Source organism: Anolis sagrei, chromosome X (assembly GCF_037176765.1).
Source record: "Anolis sagrei isolate rAnoSag1 chromosome X, rAnoSag1.mat, whole genome shotgun sequence".
Taxonomy (NCBI): Eukaryota; Metazoa; Chordata; class Lepidosauria; order Squamata; family Dactyloidae; genus Anolis; species Anolis sagrei.
This window is the reverse complement of record NC_090034.1, coordinates 71797199-71816924: the sequence shown is the minus strand read 5'-3', so window position 1 is coordinate 71816924 and position 19726 is coordinate 71797199. Positions and strand designations below refer to the sequence as shown.

Sequence of the window (19726 nt, the reverse complement as noted above, 5' to 3'; positions counted from 1 at the left end):
GTGAAGGAATCACTATCACAGCCATCCATGTGGACAGTTTTGGATTCCAGAGTATTCTGTATAAGGGACTAGCGGTCCCCTGCCACGCGTTGCTGTGGCCCAATCTGGTGATCTGGAAAATAAAGTAATGAGAAAGTGTTGGTTTCTAATATATGTAATTTCTTTATGCTTGTGGGTATACAGTATTTCTTGCTGTTTCTTTGCCAGTGTTGATGTGGAGAGTGTCTGGTTTGCCTACTCTGGAACATGCAACATATCATTGTCCTTCTTTAGAGTCCCTTTCAAATCTTTGATACTGCATCTGTCATATACATATATGTGTGTGTGTGAATGGCTGGATGGCCCTTTGTCAGGAGGGCTTTGATTATGTTTTCTTAGTTGGACTGGGTGGCCTTAAGGCAGCATTTCTCAACCTGGGAAGTCAAGACCCGGGGGGGGGGGGGTGTCACCAGGGGGGTGTCAGAAAGGTCACCAAAACCACCAGAAAACACAGTATTTTCTGTTGGTCATGAGGGTTCTGTGTGGGAAGTTTGCCCCAATTCTGTCGTTGGTGGGGTTCAGAATGCTCCTTGATTGTAGGTGAACTGTGAATCCCAGTGACTACAACTCCCAAATGGCATGGTCTATTTCCCCCAAACTCCATCTGTGTTCATATTTGGGCGTATTGAGTGCTTGTGCCAAGTTTGGTCCAGATCCATCATTGCTTGAGTCCACAGTGCTCTCTGGATGTAGGTGAACTACAACTCCCAAACTCAAGGTCAATGCCCACCAAACCCTTCTAGTGTTGTCTGTTGGTCATGGGAGTTCTGGTGCCAAGTTTGGTTCAATTCCCTTGTTGATGGAGTTCAGAATGCTCTTTGATTGTAGGTGAACTATAAATCCCAGCAACTACAACTCCCAAATGACAAAATCATAATTTTTTGAGTGATGGTCACTCCTTGTGTTGTGAGACGTTTTGTTGCCAAATTTGGTGTGATTTCGTTCATTGGTTCTTTTATTTTTAAGGAACTCATTATGCACAGAGCATTTAGATAGATAGATAGATAGATAGATAGATAGATAGATAGATAGATAGATAGATTCTCAAATGTTTCTTTAGCTCACCCTTTCTTTTCCGTATGGAAGAACTGAGCTATCTGTTCAGGGTTTTGGTTGAAACACTGGCTTGGCCAAGGTTATCTGCCTCAAGGCCGAGCATGTTGACTCAGAAAAAGCCTTCTCCTCCACGGAACATAGACAGATTGAGGGCTGCAGTTCAGGACTGAAACACATATGTGTGCCTTTCCTGTCCAAACATCCCACTAATGTTTATTAGTAAATCTTCTTTAAGCCAGTGTTTCTGTTCTCAGGCTGACTGGCCAGTCAGAAACCATGATTTGCCAATTCAGACGTGATGCTGTAGGCAAGCTTCCATAACCCTAATCTTTAACAACTATACCATTTTCAATTACACAGTCCAACCAAAAAAAAAAAAATATCTTGGTGTCTTGGTTTTTAGGTCTGTTCCTGGGGTTATTTTGGGGCCCTGATTCAGAAAATTGCATCAGCTCTAGTTTCTTAGATATGGTTTATAGTTTCTTATTTTTTTATAGGTGAGGAAATAAAGACTGGTAGATGTTTTGTATCTGATAGGGGAAAACTGGTGCCATTTTTGGAATCAGCAGGTCAAATATACCCAGAAACCGGGCTAACATTTGATGCAACAAAATGTGTTGGTCAGTGTATCTTTCTACCAAGAAGTATGTATTAGGCCTGGGTAACAACGGAAAAATTTGTTTCTAAAATCGATTCGTTTTTGGGAGGTTTTTGCGTTTCGTTATTTAAAATAATTACAAAATTTTCCTTTTAAAAAGTTCGATATTTACGAAATTTCGTAAATGTGAAAAAATTACAAAACAATAACGAATCGATTTCCGAAACAATAACGAATCAATTCGTTAATGGCGGACGCGACCGCGAAATACGCTAAGAAACCTCCAAATGGGACAGGGGGAACTTCTGAAGCTTCCCTCTCCCTCTGTTGTTGACTGTTGGTGTGATATTATAATTTTTTTTCACTAATTAAACAAAAAACAACTATAAAACTTGCCCCAGACATGCGGAAATAATAACGAAACGACCTCAAAACGATAACGAAACGAATACATAACAAAATACGAAGCATTTACAAAACGTATTTAAAAATTCGTTTTTTTTAAAAATTGCTCCAGAATGGTTCGTTATCGCTTCGTAATCAAAAAAATTAACGAATTATTAACGAATTACGAATTAACGAAACGAAACCGCCCAGCCCTAGTATGTATGGATGACGATGTGATGGAGGTGGTTTTTTTTTCTTCTGAACATTTGTCAAAGGAGGGAGATGGTTTTCAGTGGACGCCTCCTTAGCATTAGAAGAGCTGAAGTCTACTAGATTTTATTTGAATTTTTGTGATATGATATAATTAGAAGAAACAAAGACATGTTCTGAGAGCTGCTGCAGAACATGTCTTTGTTTGGTTATCTTTTCTTCTCCCTCTACACTCCCCCCTCTCTCTCAGCTCTGAACCTCCCTCCTTGTAAATCATGCTTCATCCTCGGAGAGCAATTTTGGAAGGGGTCTGTGTGGAAACACTGGCCCCTGCATGACCTTGGGAGGGAACCGATTCCAAATTCAGTTCACTGGGGAAACCGGTGGGTTAAAGGCCAGGGGAGGAAGTAGGTGGGATTGATTTGTGTTTGTATGTGTATGTGCCTTCAACCTGCTGTTGACTTACGATGACCCCATTAATTTCATTGGGTTTTCTTCAGCAAGGAATGCTAAGAGGTGGTTTTGTCAATTCCTTTCTCTGGAATATTGCTTGCAGTACCATAGTATCCATTGGTGATCTCCCATCTCCCGCTTCAGAGGAAATCTGCTACAAAACAGGAACTTTTTTGTTGAGTTCCAGGGCCAGAGCAGCAGATGGCGTAAACAGAAGAACGATGTGCCTCAGGGGAGTGTGGTTGTTCCATCAATGTTTAACATTTAGACAAATGATCAGCCACTACCAGAAGGGACAGAGAGTTTAATCTATGTTGACGATCGTGCCATCACCGCTCAAGCAGGGAGCTTTGAAATGGTTGAACAGAAGCTCTTTGAAGCTCCAGGTGCTCTTACTGCCTATTACAGGGAAAACCAGCTGATTCCTAATCGATCTAAAATGCCGATGTGTGCTTTTCATCTTAAGAACAGACAAGCATTTCGAGCTTTGAGGATAACCTGGGAAGGAATCCCACTGGAGCACTGCAGCACACCCAAATATATGGGAGTTACCCTTGACTGTGCTCTGACCTACAAGAAGCACTGCTCAATCAAAAAGTGGGTGCTAGAAATAATATCGTATGAAAGCTGACTGGCACAACCTGGGGATCACAACCAGACACAGTGAAGACATCTGCTCTCGCGCTTTGCTACTCTGCTGCCGAATACAAATGCCCAGTGTGGAATTGCACCACACCAAAACAGTGAATGTGGCTCTTAATTAGACATGCCACATTATCACAGGACGTCTATGTCCTACACCACTGGAGAAATTACACTGTTTAGCTCGTATTGCACCACCTGACATCTACAAGGAAGTAGCAGCCTATAATGAAAGGACCAAAGTAGCGACATCTCCAGCCCATCCTCTGTTCGGATATCAGACAGCATGCCAATGCCTTAAATGAAGAAGCAGCTTCCTAAGATCAAGAGAGATACTCGCAGGAATACCTCAGCAAGCGAGAGTCCAAAAATGGCAGATTAAAACCCAGCACTTTAATCAGTGGCTGATACCGGATCAGAAACTCCCTCCTGCTCACACAGAAGATTGGGTGACCTGGAAAGGCTGGGCTCTGGCACCACAATATGCAGAGCCATTAAGAAATGGGGCCACAAAGTGGAGTCCATGACATGTGAGTGCAGGGGAGAGTAAACCACAGACCACGTACTACAATGCAACCTGACTCCTACCACATGCACAATAGAGGACTTTCTTATAGCAACACCAGTGGCACTCCATGTGGCCAGCTTCTGGTCAAAGGACATTTAGTGTAATGCCAAGTTTTTTTTAATATTTATGTTTTTAAATACATTTAAACTGTACCCTCCATTTGCTTCTGACACGATAAATAAATAAATAAATATCCCTTCCAAGTACTAACCAGGGGTAGCTACTCTTAGCATCCAAGATTAAACAGGATCTGTCACCATTAGGGTTTTTATGCCTGGAGGGAGCCTTTTTTTACTGCTTGGAGTTGTCCGTGAGTCACTTGAGAGGGGTGGAAGTCATTTGAGAGAAAGAGTATGAATTGCTCCCTCCCAAATCTTCTCAATTCTGGAAAGAGAAAGATAAGAGAAAAGCCATTTTTCTATGAAATGTCCCTCCCTTCTCGGAGTAAGCCTCTGCCATCACTTCACCTGTCTTTCCAAATAACAGCAGAATGAAATCACAGAATGAATGGCCTTTATCATTCAGAGCAGAGATGGTCCCGTTTCTTGTTCCGGTGCTCCCCTTTATAAGATCCCCCCAAATTAAAAAAAAAATCACGTCGTTCAGTTCAAGGATAATAGCAAAGTTCTCCCTGAGGAGCAAAATCTTTTCTTGCAAGGCATTTAAGCAGGAAATCACAGAGAACAAAAATGCTCCATTGTAGCTGGAAGAGGCCCCTTTGTATTACAATAGGCCCTCCACTTTTGCAGGGTTTAGAGGCCCAGGGCCCCTCGTATGTTTCCATAAAATTGGCTAGACAACAGTTTCTCAACCTGGGGGTCGGGACCACTGAGGGGGTCGCGAGGGGGGTGTCAGAGGAGCTGCTAAAAACCATCAGAAAACACAGTATTCTCTGTTGGTCATAGGGGGTTCTGCGTGGGAAGTTTGGCTCAATTCTATTGTTGGTGGAGTTCAGAATGCTGTTTGATTGTAGGTGAACTATAAATCCCAGCAACTACAACTCCCACATGTCAAGGTCTGTTTCCCCCCAAATCCACCAATGTTCATATTTGGGCATATTGAATATTCGTACCAAATTTGGTCCAGATCCATCATAGTTTGAGTCTACAGTGCTCTCTGGATGTAGGTGAACTACAACTCCAAGACTCAAGGTCAGTGCCCACCAAACCCTTCCAGTATTTTCTGGGTTGTTGTAGGTTTTTTCAGGCTGTATGGCCATAGTTTAGAGGCATTTTCTCCTGATGTTTCGCCTGCATCTATGGCAAGCATCCTCAGAGGTAGTGAGGTCTGTTGGAAGTAGGAAAAAGGATTTATATATCTGTGGAATGACCAGGGTGAGACAAAGGACTCTTTTCTGCTGGAGCTAGGTGTTTTCTGTTTGATTTAATTCCGTTGTTGGTGGAGTTCAGAATGCTCTTTGATTGTAGATGAACTATAAATCCAGGCAACTACAACTCCCAAATGACAAACCAGTATTCAAATTTTGGAATATCAGGTATTTGTGCCAAATTTGGTCCAGTGAATGAAAATACATCCTGCATATCAGATGTTTACATGACAATTCCTAACAGTAGCAAAATTACAGTTATGATTTAGCAATGAAAATAATGTTGAGGGTCACCACAACATGAGGACCTGTATTAAGGGGTCATGGCATTAGGAGGGTCTAGACCAGTGTTTCTCAACCTGGGGGTCGGGACCCCCATGGGGGTCGCGAGGGGGTGTCAGAGGGGTCGCCAAAGACCATCAGAAAACATAGTATTTCCTGTTGGTCATGGGGGTTCTGTGTGGAAAGTTTGGGCCAATTCTATCGGTGGGGTTCAGAATGCTATTTTATTGCGGGTGAACTATAAATCCCAACAATTACAACTTCCAAATGGCAAGGTCTATTTTCTCCAAACTCTACCAGTGTTCACATTTGGGCATATTGAGTATTTGTGCCACGTTTGATCCAGATCCATCATTGCTTGAGTCCACAGTGTTCTCTGGATGTAGGTGAACTATAACTCCAAAAAACTCAAGGTCAATGCCCACTAGACCTTCCCGGTATTTTCTCTTGGTCATGGGAATTCTGTGTGCCCAGTTTGATTCAGTTCCATCATTGGTGGAGTTCAGAAGGCTCTTTGATTTTAGGTGAACTATAAATCCCAGCAACTCCAGCATTACCAAATGACCAAATCAATCACCCCCAACCTCACCAGTCTTCAAATTTGGGAATATTGGGTATTGTATTGTCGAAGGCTTTCATGGCTGGAATCACTAGGTTCTTGTGGGTTTTTTCGGGCTATAGAGCCATGTTCTAGAGGCATTTCTCCTGACGTTTCGCCTGCATCTATGGCAAGCTTCCATAGAAATATTGGCAGAAATATTGGCAGAAATATTGGGTATTTCTGCCAAATTTGGTCCAGTGACTGAAAATACATCCTGCATATCAGATATTTAGATTACCATTCATAACAGTAGCAAAATTACAGTTGTGAAGTAGCAACGAAAATAATATTATGGTTGGGGGTCACCACAACATGAGGACCTGTACTAAGGGGTCGCGGCATTAGGAAGGTTGAGAACCACCGGTCTAGACCAAACATTTAGGAATTCTACACTTGCCTCCATTTAATCTAGAAACCATTTGAGATTTTGGATTGGATTCAAGATATTTTTATCACAGTAGATGTCAAACAGAAGTGCAAATGCCTGGAATAGGAAGGACGGGACTCCCTTTACGTCTTGTTTCCCTAGAGACCCGGCCTTGGGGCTGCTTTTCTTTTGGTGCTCATAATTCTCAGGGTCTGTCCATTGTGCATCTTTGTTCTGAGCTTTTGCCTTCTCTGTTGTAGTTGAACAATACCTTCCTGGCCGTCCAGACCACTCGCCTCCAGGTTTTTCGGATTGTCAAGATGAGTGCATTCCGTCTGCCTTACTGCAACCTGTAGATTTGACAGCTCCAAAAATAACCCCAGAGAGGCCTGTCATTGTAATGAAGCTTTCTGGTTGTTATTTCTCAATGCAAATATATTTTTTTAATCACCGTTATTCTGCAGAATAGCCAGACTCTCTGGGAGGAAGAGTAGAGGCAAGGCAGAGCTTGAGAAGGTTCCTTTTTCATTGGACTAGATCTCCACCCACCTTCAAGGCTGCTCCCAGACTCCCTCACCTTGCCTGACCTTGTAATTGTAAACCAAAAAAAGTATTTCTTCCCCCAAAGATTTGGAACTGCGGAATAAATTTTGATTAAAAGTGTCTCTCTGGAGACACCCAGTGGGAACTTTGCAGTCACAGTGCAGCCTGCTGGATTTATCTGGAAGTGGACGGCTTGAAGGCAGTCCATATACTGGGCGCGAGTTTGAACTCCTGGCATCATTCTGTTCACCAATCTGCCCTTCAGAGAGCTGTAGCTTTACCAGGACTTTCTTTTAACTAACTTTCCTAACATCGACCTAAATCTATTAGCTAGTCACACCTAGAATACATTCATGAAATCAGTTAATGAATGGTGAATTAGTACTTTCATAAATACTGTTAATTCAAGCCCTATGAGGAGCAGCTTAAGGAGCTGGGCATGTTTACAGATTGACAGATTGGAGAGATGGGCCAAAACTAACAAAATGAAGTTCAACAGGGACAAATGCAAGATACTCCACTTTAGCAGGAAAAACAAAATGCAAAGATACAGAATGGGGGCAAATGCCTGGCTCGAGAGCAGTACGTGTGAAAACGATCTTGGAGTCCTTGTGGACAATAAGTTAAACATGAGCCAACAATGTGATGTGGCAGCAAAAAAAGCCAATGGGATTTTGCCCTGCATCAATAGGAGCATAGTGTCTAGATCTAAGGAAGTAACGCTACCCCTCTATTCTGCTTTGGTTAGACCACACCTGGAATATTGTGTCCAATTCTAGGCACCACAATTCAAGAGAGATATTGACAAGCCGGAATGTGTCCAGAGGAGGGCGACTAAAATGATCAAGGGTCTGGAGAACAAGCCCTATGAGGAGCGGCTTAAGGAGCTGGGCATGTTTAGCCTGAAGAAGAGAAGATTGAGAGGAGATATGATAGCCATGTATAAATATGTGAGAGGAAGTCACAGGGAGGAGGGAGCAAGCTTGTTTTCTGCTTCCTTGGAGACTAGGACGCGGAACAATGGCTTCAAACTACAAGAGAGGAGATTCCATCTGAACATGAGGAAGAACTTCCTGACTGTGAGAGCCGTTCAGCAGTGGAACTCTCTGCCCCGGAGTGTGGTGGAGGCTGCTTCTTTGGAAGCTTTTAAACAGAGGCTGGATGGCCATCTGTCAGGGGTGATTTGAATGCAATATTCCTGCTTATGGGCAGGGGGTTGAACTGGATGGCTCATGAGGTCTCTTCCAACTCTTTGATTCTATGATTCTATGACATCCATTACTCTGTTGTTGTTTACCAGAGTAGGAACACCTCTGTCCTTAAACATCACACCAGCATGGTTAAATTAGTAATCTGTTTATTGAAAGATATATGTGAGCAAAGCAATTTTATTTATTTCATATCAAAAACATTGCATAAATTAGTATAAAATCGAAAAAATATAGAAGGAGTGCAGGTGGCTAAATACCTTTTGACCAAAAACGGGCAACAGCAATGGCATTGTTTGTAGCCTCCAACAATTCTTCCTCTGTACTTGAGGCAGGGCACAGTGGACAAGCATACAGATGCAGAGTTGTCTGTTCTGCTCCAAACTTGCACAAGGTGGAGGATTCTTTTAGGTAGTGCCATTTTGCCAGGTTGTCTTTTGTTCTGCCCAATCCACTTCTGAGTCTGTTCAGGGACTTCCAAGTTGCCCATTCTTGGTTTGCCCCTGGAGGAAGACCCTCGTGGGGGGCCATCCAGTTGGGGTTTCCTGGTTGAGCTGCCCAGAGGGATGCTCTTGGTGTTGTTGGGGGGACGCCAAGAGGAGTGGTAGTTCTCATAAAGCTTTTCCTTGATTTGAACCTACTGGGAGGAGGCTGGTAGCCATGTGGTGGGTGGCTTTCACAGTGTTCAACCTTATTTCTCTCACATTTAGCAGCAACTTCCCGTTGCACATTTGGGGGGGGGGGGCGCAATGCCAGCTACCTTGTAGAGTTCATCAACAGGTGTAGGTTTAAGACATCCTGTAATTATTCAATGCTCTGTTCGCCTGCTTTGCATGGGCAGACCTATGCCAAACAGGGCAGGCATACTCGGCAGTTGAGTAAAACAAGGCTAGGGCTGATGTTCTTACTAATTTTGGGTCTGTACCCCATGTGCTGCCAGTAAGTTTCTGCAGGATGTTATTTTGTGCAGCTACTTTGTGTTTGTTGTTCAAGCAGTGTTTCCTATATGCTAGTGCTCGATCTAAGGTGACACCAAGATGTTTAGGATGGAAACAATGTTCAAGCTCTTGACCTTCCCTGGTGTCTTTCAATTCCCTGTTGGCTTCACAGTTACATAGGTGGAAAAACACACACTTGTGTCTTGGCAGGGTCAGGCTTCAGGTGGTTATCTTTGAAGTAGCTGGAGATATCTTTCAAGGCATTAGTAAGTTGGATTTCAACTGTTTCAAAGTCTTTTGCTTGTGTTGTTAGGGCAAAGTCATCTGCAAATATAAAGCTCTTTGTGAGTGGTGGTTGTGGCTGATAGTTAGTAAAGATATTAAACAACGTCGGTGCAAGAACGCTGCTTTGGGGTAAACCATTCTTTTGCCTCCTCCATCTACTTTTCCTGTCTTGAAACTCCACATAGAAGCTACGGTTTTCTAGGAGAGTCTGGATAGTTTTTGTAAAATCATAGTCTCGGGTAATATGGTAGACTTTCTTCAGCATTTTACTATGTTGCACCGTGTCATAATCTAGCAAAGCAATAAAAATTATAGACAGTATAGTCCAAAACAGTATTTTCCAAAGAGTACAGATAGTTCATGAACTTCAGGGTACAAAAACAAAAACACAAGATCCAAAGATGCGAAACAGACAGCATAGAGATCCAATTCGCAGAAGAGGAACCTGGCAAAACTTGAAACATGAAACTAGAAATCCACTTAGAAACAAGACTGTCATGATCTAATAAACCCAAAGGAAAGCATTCAGTTTGCCCTTACAGCCAGATAAGGGTGTCTTATTTCTCTTTTCTAGCAGATGGACTGACCTTCGTCAATCTTGAGAACTTTATCTTAGTTTACAAAAGTCTTGTTTTCTATCTGCAAACTCATTAAATTCTCCACTAGTTTCTCAGAGAAAGACCGCTGTTGGCCTCTCCCAGGAATTTGACCTTGGGAATCTACAGGAGAAGCACTCCATTCATGAGAGATCTCGGGCCTCTCAGCAAGGCCTAGGCTTGACTCAGGCCCAGAAAAACCCTCATCCCCATTGACATCAGACACAGGCCCAGGAAAACCATCATTCCCATTTACATCAGACACAATCACAGGCTGAACTACATCCGCAGTTGGAGGTAGCAGCTGTATTTAGAATGTAAGCTGCCATCTCTTCTTTCCATTTGTGCTTGCATTTGTGCCTTTTGACTTATGGTGATCCCATAAGGCAAAGAATCCTGAAACATAGTTTTGTCAGTTTCTGCCTCTGAAACATGGCCCATAGCACCTGGAATTTGTTGGTGATCTCCCGTCCAAGTACTAGGCAGGGCTGACCCTGCTCAGCATCCAAGTTCAGTCATGATCTTGTACATTTTGGGTATTTTGGTCTCCCATTTACCTAGCTATACATCACATTATTTGAGTAGTCACATAAAAATGGTGCCTTTCCTCTTTCTCCTAATATATATTTGCTTGGACTGTATATGTAGTCAGTTTTTCCTGAAGTGACATAGCGACTATACACAGCTTTATACACATATGTTGATCCATTGGTTCCTCTCTTGCTCTTATTTGTGGCCTTCCTTATACCATATAGCTCCCCCCCCCCTTTCTTGGGTCAATTATTTACGATGCAGCATGTATAGCCAGATGAGAATCCTGTCAAAAGGTGGAGTTTGAGGCCACAGAGTATAATTTCCAAGCAGGCTGGAGGTCCCGGCAGGTCTATTTTTGAATATGGAAATCTAAAAGTTCTCATTCTGGGTAGCACTGTGGCCATTTACCTTTACTTACTTACTTTGGTGATCCCTCGTTGGACGAGTAAGATGGTCTTCCTTGATGACTATTTTTGTGGGTTTTTAGGTGGCTGTGGAGCCCTATTCTTGACCCGCATCTTCTCCCACAGTGAAGGCATTGGTTTCCAGGTGGAAGGCGGTCCCGGTCGGGGTTGGCTTGACGCGCCTTCCTCCTGGCACATTTCTCTCTTTTGCCCTCCACTCGTGCCTCCTCGAATTCTGCAGCACTGCTGGTCACAGCTGACCTCCAGCTGGAGCGCTCAAAGGCCAGGGCTTCCCAGTTCTCAGTGTCTATGCCAGAGTTTTTAAGGTTGGTTTTGAGCCCATCTTTAAATCTCTTTTCCTGTCCACCAACATTCCGTTTTCCGTTCTTGAGTTCGGAGTAGAGCAGCTGCTTTGGGAGACGGTGGTCGGGCATCCGGACAACGTGGCCGGTCCAGCGGAGTTGATGGCAGAGGACCATCGCTTCAATGCTGGTGGTCTTTGCTTCTTCCAGCACGCTGACGTTTGTCTGCTTGTCTTCCCAAGATATTTGCAGGATTTTCCGGACGTAGCGCTGATGGAATCGTTCCAGGAGTTGCATGTGACGTCTGTAGACAGTCCACATTTCACAGGCATAGAGCAGGGTTGGGAGGACAATAGCTTTATAAACAAGCACCTTGGTATCCCTACGGATGTCCCGATCCTCAAACACTCTCTGCTTCATTCAGGAAAATGCTGCACTCGCAGAGCTCAGGCGGTGTTGTATTTCGGTGTCGATGTTGACTTTGGTGGAGAGGTGGCTGCCAAGGTAGTGGAAATGATCAACATTTTCTAATGTTACACCATTAAGTTGTTGAATGCGCACAGATGACATTGTCATCAGCATACTGGAGTTCTATAACAGATGTTGTTGTAACCTTGGTTTTGGCTTTCAGTCTGCTGAGGTTAAACAGCTTGCCATCTGTCCGATAGATGATTTCCACTCCGGTGGGAAGCTTCCCGTCAACAAGGTGAAGTATCATAGCGATGAAGATGGAGAATAGAGTTGGTTGCAATAACACATCCCTGTTTGACACCCGATTCCACTTTAAATGGGTCACTTTGGGAGCCATTGCTGTCCAAAACTGTTGCTATCATGTCATCATGGAGCAGCCGCAGGATATTCACAAATTTGTTAGGGCACCCGATTTTTTGGAGGATGGTCCAGAGAGCGCTGCGATTCACTGTGTCGAATGCCTTTGCAAGGTCGATGAATGCCATGTACAGAGGTTGATTTTGTTCTCAGCATTTTTCTTGGAGCTGTCGTGCAGTGAAGTAAATGGCATATCTCCATTTGCAGGATCCCCCTCTGTACAACTTCTGAGTGGTTGTTTACAGTTAAGAAAGTTACTTTGTGGAGTCTTAATACCTAAAATTCTAGTATTTATTTATATACTTACTTACTATATTTATATACCGTCCCTCTCATCCCAGAGGCGACTCGGAGCAGTTCACAAATTGGCAACTATTCGATGCCTCAACAATTATATCAAGTAAAAACAATCAAGAAATTCTGTTAAAAACAATAGCATATGATATAAAATAGTATATATAAAATATATATAAATGATTATATATATATGAATGAAATATAGTAAGCCATTGTAAGCCGCATACAGCTGTAGTGATACAAACCAGGAGTTGTATGGATCACTTATAATACAGTCAGCCCTCCACTTACCTGAGATCAGAGGCACTTGATCTCCATGAAAGTGAAAATCCAGGTATAAAAATTGTAACTTTTAACTAGATATTTTTAATTACAAAAATGTGAGTCTGGCACTGAAAGGGTTGGATGTGACTCATGAAAGCTGTAGTTCAATATAAGCAGGCGTGCCTGTTGCTTAGCCTCAGTCTGAGAGAGCTCTCGGTGTTTGAGAAGCCTCTCTGTGTGAGATGATGCCTCAGTGGGAGAATAGGCCTTAGTCTGTGAGAGAAGCCTCTGTGTGAGATAGGCCTTAATCTGTGAGAAGGCCTTGTGTGTGAATCTCCAGTGTGAAGGTTGAACTTTATTTGTGTTATGGAAACCTTGTTCTTGTAAATAGTGGAACCTTATTATTTTGCTATAAAGAAAAGCCACCTATCGAAGATATAGCATTGGTCTGTGTGTTTTTGTTCGTTTTGTCACTTTGGGCTACTGGTACTGGGTCACGCTGCTGCTGATAAATTATTCTGCTATACATTCGCTCAACAATTATTTACCTCAGAGATCACCTCTCTAGGAATTTCTGGGTCTTTCGGGTCAACATCTACTGTAAGTTGACTATAGAATTGCATTGGAGGACCTAGGCATTTTTAGAGAGGTGTCTGAAGGAAGTTCACCATAGAGTAACACTGGAGAACCTAGAGAATGTTTTGAATTAAATCTGTGAATAATCAACTCTGCAAAAGTCAAAACCTCAAATGCAGAGGGATAACTGCATAATATGTGAAATGCTATGAATAGCATTGTGTTTCAATCTTTTCTTCCCATGTTCTTTTGTTCTGTCCAGCAGCCGCTGCCGGTGCTTACCTGCCTCCCCTGCAGCAGGTGTTTCAAGCTCCCCGCCGGCCCGGGATAGGAACCGTTGGGAAGCCCATCAAACTCTTAGCCAATTACTTTGAGGTGGACATCCCCAAGATCGATGTCTACCACTATGAAGTTGATATCAAGCCCGACAAGTGCCCGCGCAGAGTCAACAGGTAAGGCAAGTATTAGTGTTTAGCCATTTTACTCCTTGTTCTTCCCCTCCTTGTACAGGTAGCACAGTGTAATGCTTTGATCATTGGAGTATAACTCTGGAGACCAGGATTAGATGCTCTGCTCAGCCATGGAAATACGTTGGGTAACCCTTGGCCAAGTCACACACTCTCATGAATTGAAAACTGCTAGAATACATGACATTTTATGTGGTCCTCCAGATGCTGGACTACAACTTTTGTTGACTAGGGTGGATGGGAGCTGTGACTTAGGAAGGCTGCGGTTTATTCTGTTCAGTCAGGTTTAATTTTGGATATACAGAATCATAGCATTGGAAGAGATCTCTTGGGCCATCTAGTCCAACCCCATTCCAAGAAGCAGGAAAATCGCATTCAAAGCACCTTGAACGATGTCCATCCAGCCTCTGCTTAAAAGCCTGCAAAGAAGGAGCCTCCACCACACTCTGAGGCAGAGAGTTCCACTTCTGAACAGCTATCCTTACAGTGAGGAGGCTGGATGGCCATCTGTCAGGGGTGATTTGAATGCAATATTCCTGCTTCTTGGCAGGGGGTTGGACTGGATGGCCCATGAGGTCTCTTCCAACTCTTTGATTCTATGATTCTATAATTCCCAGAAACCCCAGCCAGTTTACCAGCTGTTAGGGTTTCTGGGAGTTGAAGGCCAAAAACATCTGGGCCCCCCAGGCTGAGAACCACTGATCTAAATCATTAAAAAAATATTGGACAGAACTCTGCTTATGGCACTCCACTCGTCACTTCTTTCCCGGATGAAGAGGAAGCATTGGGAAGAATCATTCTTTGGGTTTGTTCGCTTAACCAATTACACATCCACCTATCTGTAGCTTTGCCTAGCCCACATTTGACTAGTTTCCTTACCAAAAGGTCATGGGGGACGTTGTCGAAGGAAGGCTTACTGAAATCCAGATATGCGCCATCCAGTGCGTTCCCTGCATCTACCCAGCTTGTAACTCTATCAAAAAATCATATTAGTTTGGCATGGCTTGTGGCTAGGATGTCTTATGTCTTTAAATAGCATTACACCTTTCCCCCACCTCAGTCACAAGTGCTCTTGGGGTGCAGTTCCTATTCTCCCCAATCTGCATGGTGGATAATACAAAGTGATGGGAGTTGTCGTCCAATAACGTTTAGAGACCATCCAGTTTGAAGCCATCTGGAACAATGGCTTCAAACTACAAGAAAGGAGATTCCATCTGACTGTGAAAGCCGTTTGGCAGTGGAACTCTCTTCCCCGGAGTGTGGTGGAGGCTCCTTCTTTGTAAGCTTTTAAACAGAGGCTGGATGGCCACTGAAACGGAAATTATAAAGGAGTGCATGATAAAATGGGCTACTAATATAGGGAGATCCATCAGTTATAAAGAATGGGAACAACTGTGGAATAAGAAGATGAAATATGTATATGCGACGGAATTGAAAGAAAATTATTACAAAATACTTACTTACTTACTTACTTACTTAGGCGATCCCTCGTTTTCCGAGGATGATTGTCTTCCAGTATTCTTGTGGGTCCATATGTGGCTGTGGAGCTCTATTCTTGCTCTTTATCTTCTTCTGCAGTGAGGACATTGGTTTCCAGGTGGAAGGCGGTCTCGGTCGGGGTTGGCTTGACGCGCCTTCCTCTTGGCATGCTTCTCCCTTTCGCCCTCCATTCATGCCACTTCAAATTCTGCAGCACTGCTGGTCACAGCTGACCTCCAGCAGGAGCGGTCAAGGGCCAGGGCTTCCCAGTTCTCAGTGTCTATGCCAGAGTTTTTAAGGTTGGCTTTGAGCCCATCTTTAAATCTCTTTTCCTGTCCTCCAACATTCCGTTTTCCGTTCTTAAGTTCGGAGTAGAGCAACTGCTTTGGGAGACGGTGGTCGGGCATCCGGACAACGTGGCTGGTCCAGCGGAGTTGATGGCGGAGGACCATCACTTCAATACTGGTGGTCTTTGTTTCTTCCAGCACACTGATGTTTGTCCGCCTGTCTTCCCAAGAGATTTGCAGGATTTTCCGGAGGCAGTGCTGATGGAATCGTTCCAGGAGTTGCATGTGACGTCTGTAGACAGTCCACATCTCACAGGCATATAGCAGGGTTGGGAGGACAATAGCTCTATAAACAAGCACCTTGGTATCCCTACAGATGTCCCGGTCCTCAAACACTCTCTGCTTCATTCGGAAAAATGCTGCGCTCGCAGAGCTCAGGCGGTGTTGTATTTCAGTGTCGATGTTGACTTTGGTGGAGAGGTGGCTGCCAAGGTAGCGGAAATGATCAACATTTTCTAATGTTACACCATTAAGCTGTATCACTGGCATTGGAGAGGGGTTGGCTGGTGTCTGCTGGAACAGCACCTTGGTTTTTTCAATGTTCAATGACAGGCCGAGCTTCTCGTATGCTTCTGCAAAGGTGTTTAGAGTGGCTTGTAGATCTTCTTCTGAATGCGCACAGACAACGTTGTCATCAGCATACTGGAGTTCTATAACATGTTGTTGTAACCTTGGTTTTGGCTTTCAATCTGCTGAGGTTGAATAGCTTGCCATCTGTCCGATAGATGATTTCCATTACAAAATGATATACAGATGGCACATGACCCTGCAAAAACAGAGTATAATGTACAAGAAAACTTCGAATAAATGCTGGAAGTGCAACACTCAGGTGGGAACATTCTACCACCTCTGGTGGACTTGTCCCACAGCTAAAAGTTACTGGAAGGAAATTCAAGAACTATCCCAGAAAATATTAAAAATCCAAATCCAAATGAAACCGGAGTATTTTTTGCTGGGCATTACTGACAATGACATAGAATTAGACCCTAACCAAGACATCCTTTTTACTTACTTCATGACAGCTGCCAGAATCGTGTACGCTAGGAAATGGAAACTGAAAGAATCTAGTTCGATAGAGGAGTGGTTACATAAAATCTGGGACTTGAAAGATATGGACACGTTAACTTATTATTTGAAAGATTATACAGGATCACCTATGAAAAGAACAGACTGGAAACAGTTTGAAGACTTTATGAGTACCTATAAAAACAAGGAAGAATCAGGGTCTTACTAGAAGATTAGTAGGACAAAATAAAGCTAAAATTTATTTTAATAAACATTAAGGAAAAAGTCGACAGGAAGAAGAGCCGCGACAAGAAACGAAGAAACAAGTAAAGAAAAGGATATGAACGTCGGAAGGAAGATTGGAAAGTCAACATCCCTCCCCCCACACCACCCTTGTCCTTCCCCGACCCCTCATTCACACTCCCCCCTGCGTCCCTCTATATATTCTTTTATTATATATATATATATAGGATAACTATAGATATTATCTTTTAATCTTTTTCCCTCACCTCCACATCCATACCCAATGTTGCAACCCAGAGCAGGAAACGAGACCATAAGATAACAATCCAACACACTTGACTGTGGGAAAAACAATCCCTTTTTATTGATGAAAAATGATTACGAAATAGAGGAAAATGCAAAGTGAAAAAGCCATAGTAAAATTCAGCAGTCAAGAATATCCATGAATTAGGTCAAAATTCCAAAAGCAACACTGTAAAAACCTGGAACCTGTTAGCAATTCACTAACCGTATTTGGAGCACTAGAAGCCTCTTGGGATGTAGGCCACGGGAAACAGGGAAATCTGCCAAGGTAATGCCTCAGTCTAAACGATGCCTGATCTAACGAGACAACCCAGCGAGAGGCACTTAAAACTGAGAAAACTGTTTCGTGACACGCCTCCAGGCTTTGAAGCTTGTTTTTCCTTTTCCCTTAATCTGCTTGACCTTCGCAGACTCTGCGATTCACTCCTGTTTTTCCAGATCTGTCCTTTTCTCTCCTCATTAAGGAAGCCAGGTGTTAGCTCAGGCATGGGGAACCTTTGGCCCTCCAGATGTGGTGGACTTCAACTCCCACAATTCCTTGAGGCTCGGCATTCGCCCCAAAGGCTTACCTTGGCCCAACGAGGTTTGTTTGGCTCTTTTTCATGGAGGACGGGCAGCAAAGGGGGAGAGACGAGCGTAACGTAGCTGTGCAGATGGCGAGGAAGGATGCGGAGCCCACAGACTGGCCTCGGAGGGAGAGAGCGGGCGGAAACCCCTGCGGGCAACGCGCCTCCTCGCCGCTTCGGCCCTTAGCAACCGCCCTGCATGGACCCCCTCCCTAGCAACGACGCCGGACGAGGAGGCGCGTTGCCCGCAGGGGTTTCCGCCCGCTCTCTCCCTCCGAGGCCAGTCTGTGGGCTCCGCATCCTTCCTCGCCATCTGCACAGCTATGTTACGCTCGTCTCTCCCCCTTTGCTGCCTGTCCTCCATGAAAAAGAGCCAAACAAACCTCGTTGGGCCAAGTGAATTGCTAACAGGTTCCAGGTTTTTACAGTGTTGCTTTTGGAATTTTGACCTAATTCATGGATATTCTTGACTGCTGAATTTTACTATGGCTTTTTGACTATGGCTTTTTGACTTTGCATTTTCCTGATGCTACTGAAAATGTATTTTCAGTAGCATCAGGAAATACAATCAGAGAATCAGGTTCAGGTTCACACACAGGCTGAACCCCAACACCCAGCTCGGATTCACTACCACCCTGACACCTCTTTCCCCAAAATAACATCTAGAGATAGTAATCTGAAAATTAAATTCTGGTTCGGAATCAATGCCCCACTGAACTCTCCCCAAAACAGATCTGGGATCGTTCCTTGAAAGTTCAAGGTAAAATTCAGAATGGACTCACCATCTCGGACTCATTCAGGAGGAAGGTTTCATTGGTCATTTTGGGCCGATGTTTGGCTGCACCTCCTTTGACCTCCAGAAAAGGGGTGTCTGTCAGAAACAGGTGTAATAGCATGGTTAGCCCCCCCCCCCCCATGACACCAGCCCACAAGCAGTTACTGCAAATCCTTGGGTCCCTGAATTGCACAGAAGCCCCAGAGTTATGGGAACCCTGTGAACCCCTCTAGATTTGAACTTATCACCTAGCGATGGGCCGCTCATTATTTCCTTATTATATGTATACCCTGTAAAACTTCAATAAAAATTATTTTAAAAATAAAAATAAACAGAGGCTGGATGGCCATCTGTCAGGGGTAATCTGAATTTGATTTTCCTGCTTTTTGACAGAAAGGGGTTGGATTGGATGGCCCATGAGGTCTCTTCCAACTCTATGATTCTATGAGACCTAAACTGGGTGCAAACTAAAGAGCACTGGCCGCTATGTAAAAAAATTGTAGTTGACTCTCCATATCCACTTATTCTCTGCCCATGGAATCACCGGCCCTCTGAAGGCAACCATGAGGCTGATGTGATGGAAACAGGTTTGATACCTCAGGACTATAAGACATCCAACAAGAACAAACAACCCCCAAAATGGGAGAGCACACCTGTTACAGCTATTTTTACCTGTTTTGCTTTGTTAAGAGCAGAGGCATTACTTGTGGTGGGAGCTGATCCTGCAAGCTGGCAGTCAGACAAGAAGGGAAATGGCTCTTGTAGCGTCTTCCTCTCTTCCTTCCGCCGCACCCACTCTAGGTCTTTGGTGTCCCTTCTCACCTCGTTTCTCGCCCCCGGCCATGCCTTCGCGGCTCAGGAGCTAACTGGGCTTTTGGCTCTTTCACCGGTCAACTTACATCAGCTGTGCCATGTTGGCTGTGCTCCCAGACTTTTAAAATAGCTGTCCTTAGACTTTGGGCAATTGTACTGCCTTTTAAACTGTTCTATTTTTCATTCTGAACTTGCGAGGATAAGGATGAGAGCATTCAGCATGAAGACTTTGCAACTTCTTACACACTTGTCTGTGGAGACATTTAGCACAGGCTCTCCTCACTAGTGTACAGTCAACTATCTGTATTCACTAGGGTTAGAGGCATAGAGCAGTGGTTCTCAACCTTCCTAATGCTGCAACCCCTTAATATTTATTAATTTATTTACGAAATTTCTACCCCAACCTTTCTCACCCTGGAGGGG

The 19726-nt window shown here is 43.9% G+C and overlaps 1 protein-coding gene across 3 annotated transcripts in view; it reads left to right on the top strand.

Moving 5' to 3' along the window:
* Window positions 1-19726, top strand: part of LOC132780766 (protein argonaute-1) — a 101798-nt gene that overhangs the window by 32093 nt on the left and 49979 nt on the right. Inside the window, exon 2 of one of the 3 annotated variants that reach the window (XM_060784532.2) lies at window positions 13571-13757. In XM_060784532.2, coding sequence (XP_060640515.1) covers window positions 13571-13757 — 187 coding nt within the window. Of the gene's footprint in view, window positions 1-13567; window positions 13763-19726 lie in introns of those variants that run through there. The other 2 variants (XM_060784531.2, XM_067473715.1) reach the window with 2 other exon arrangements.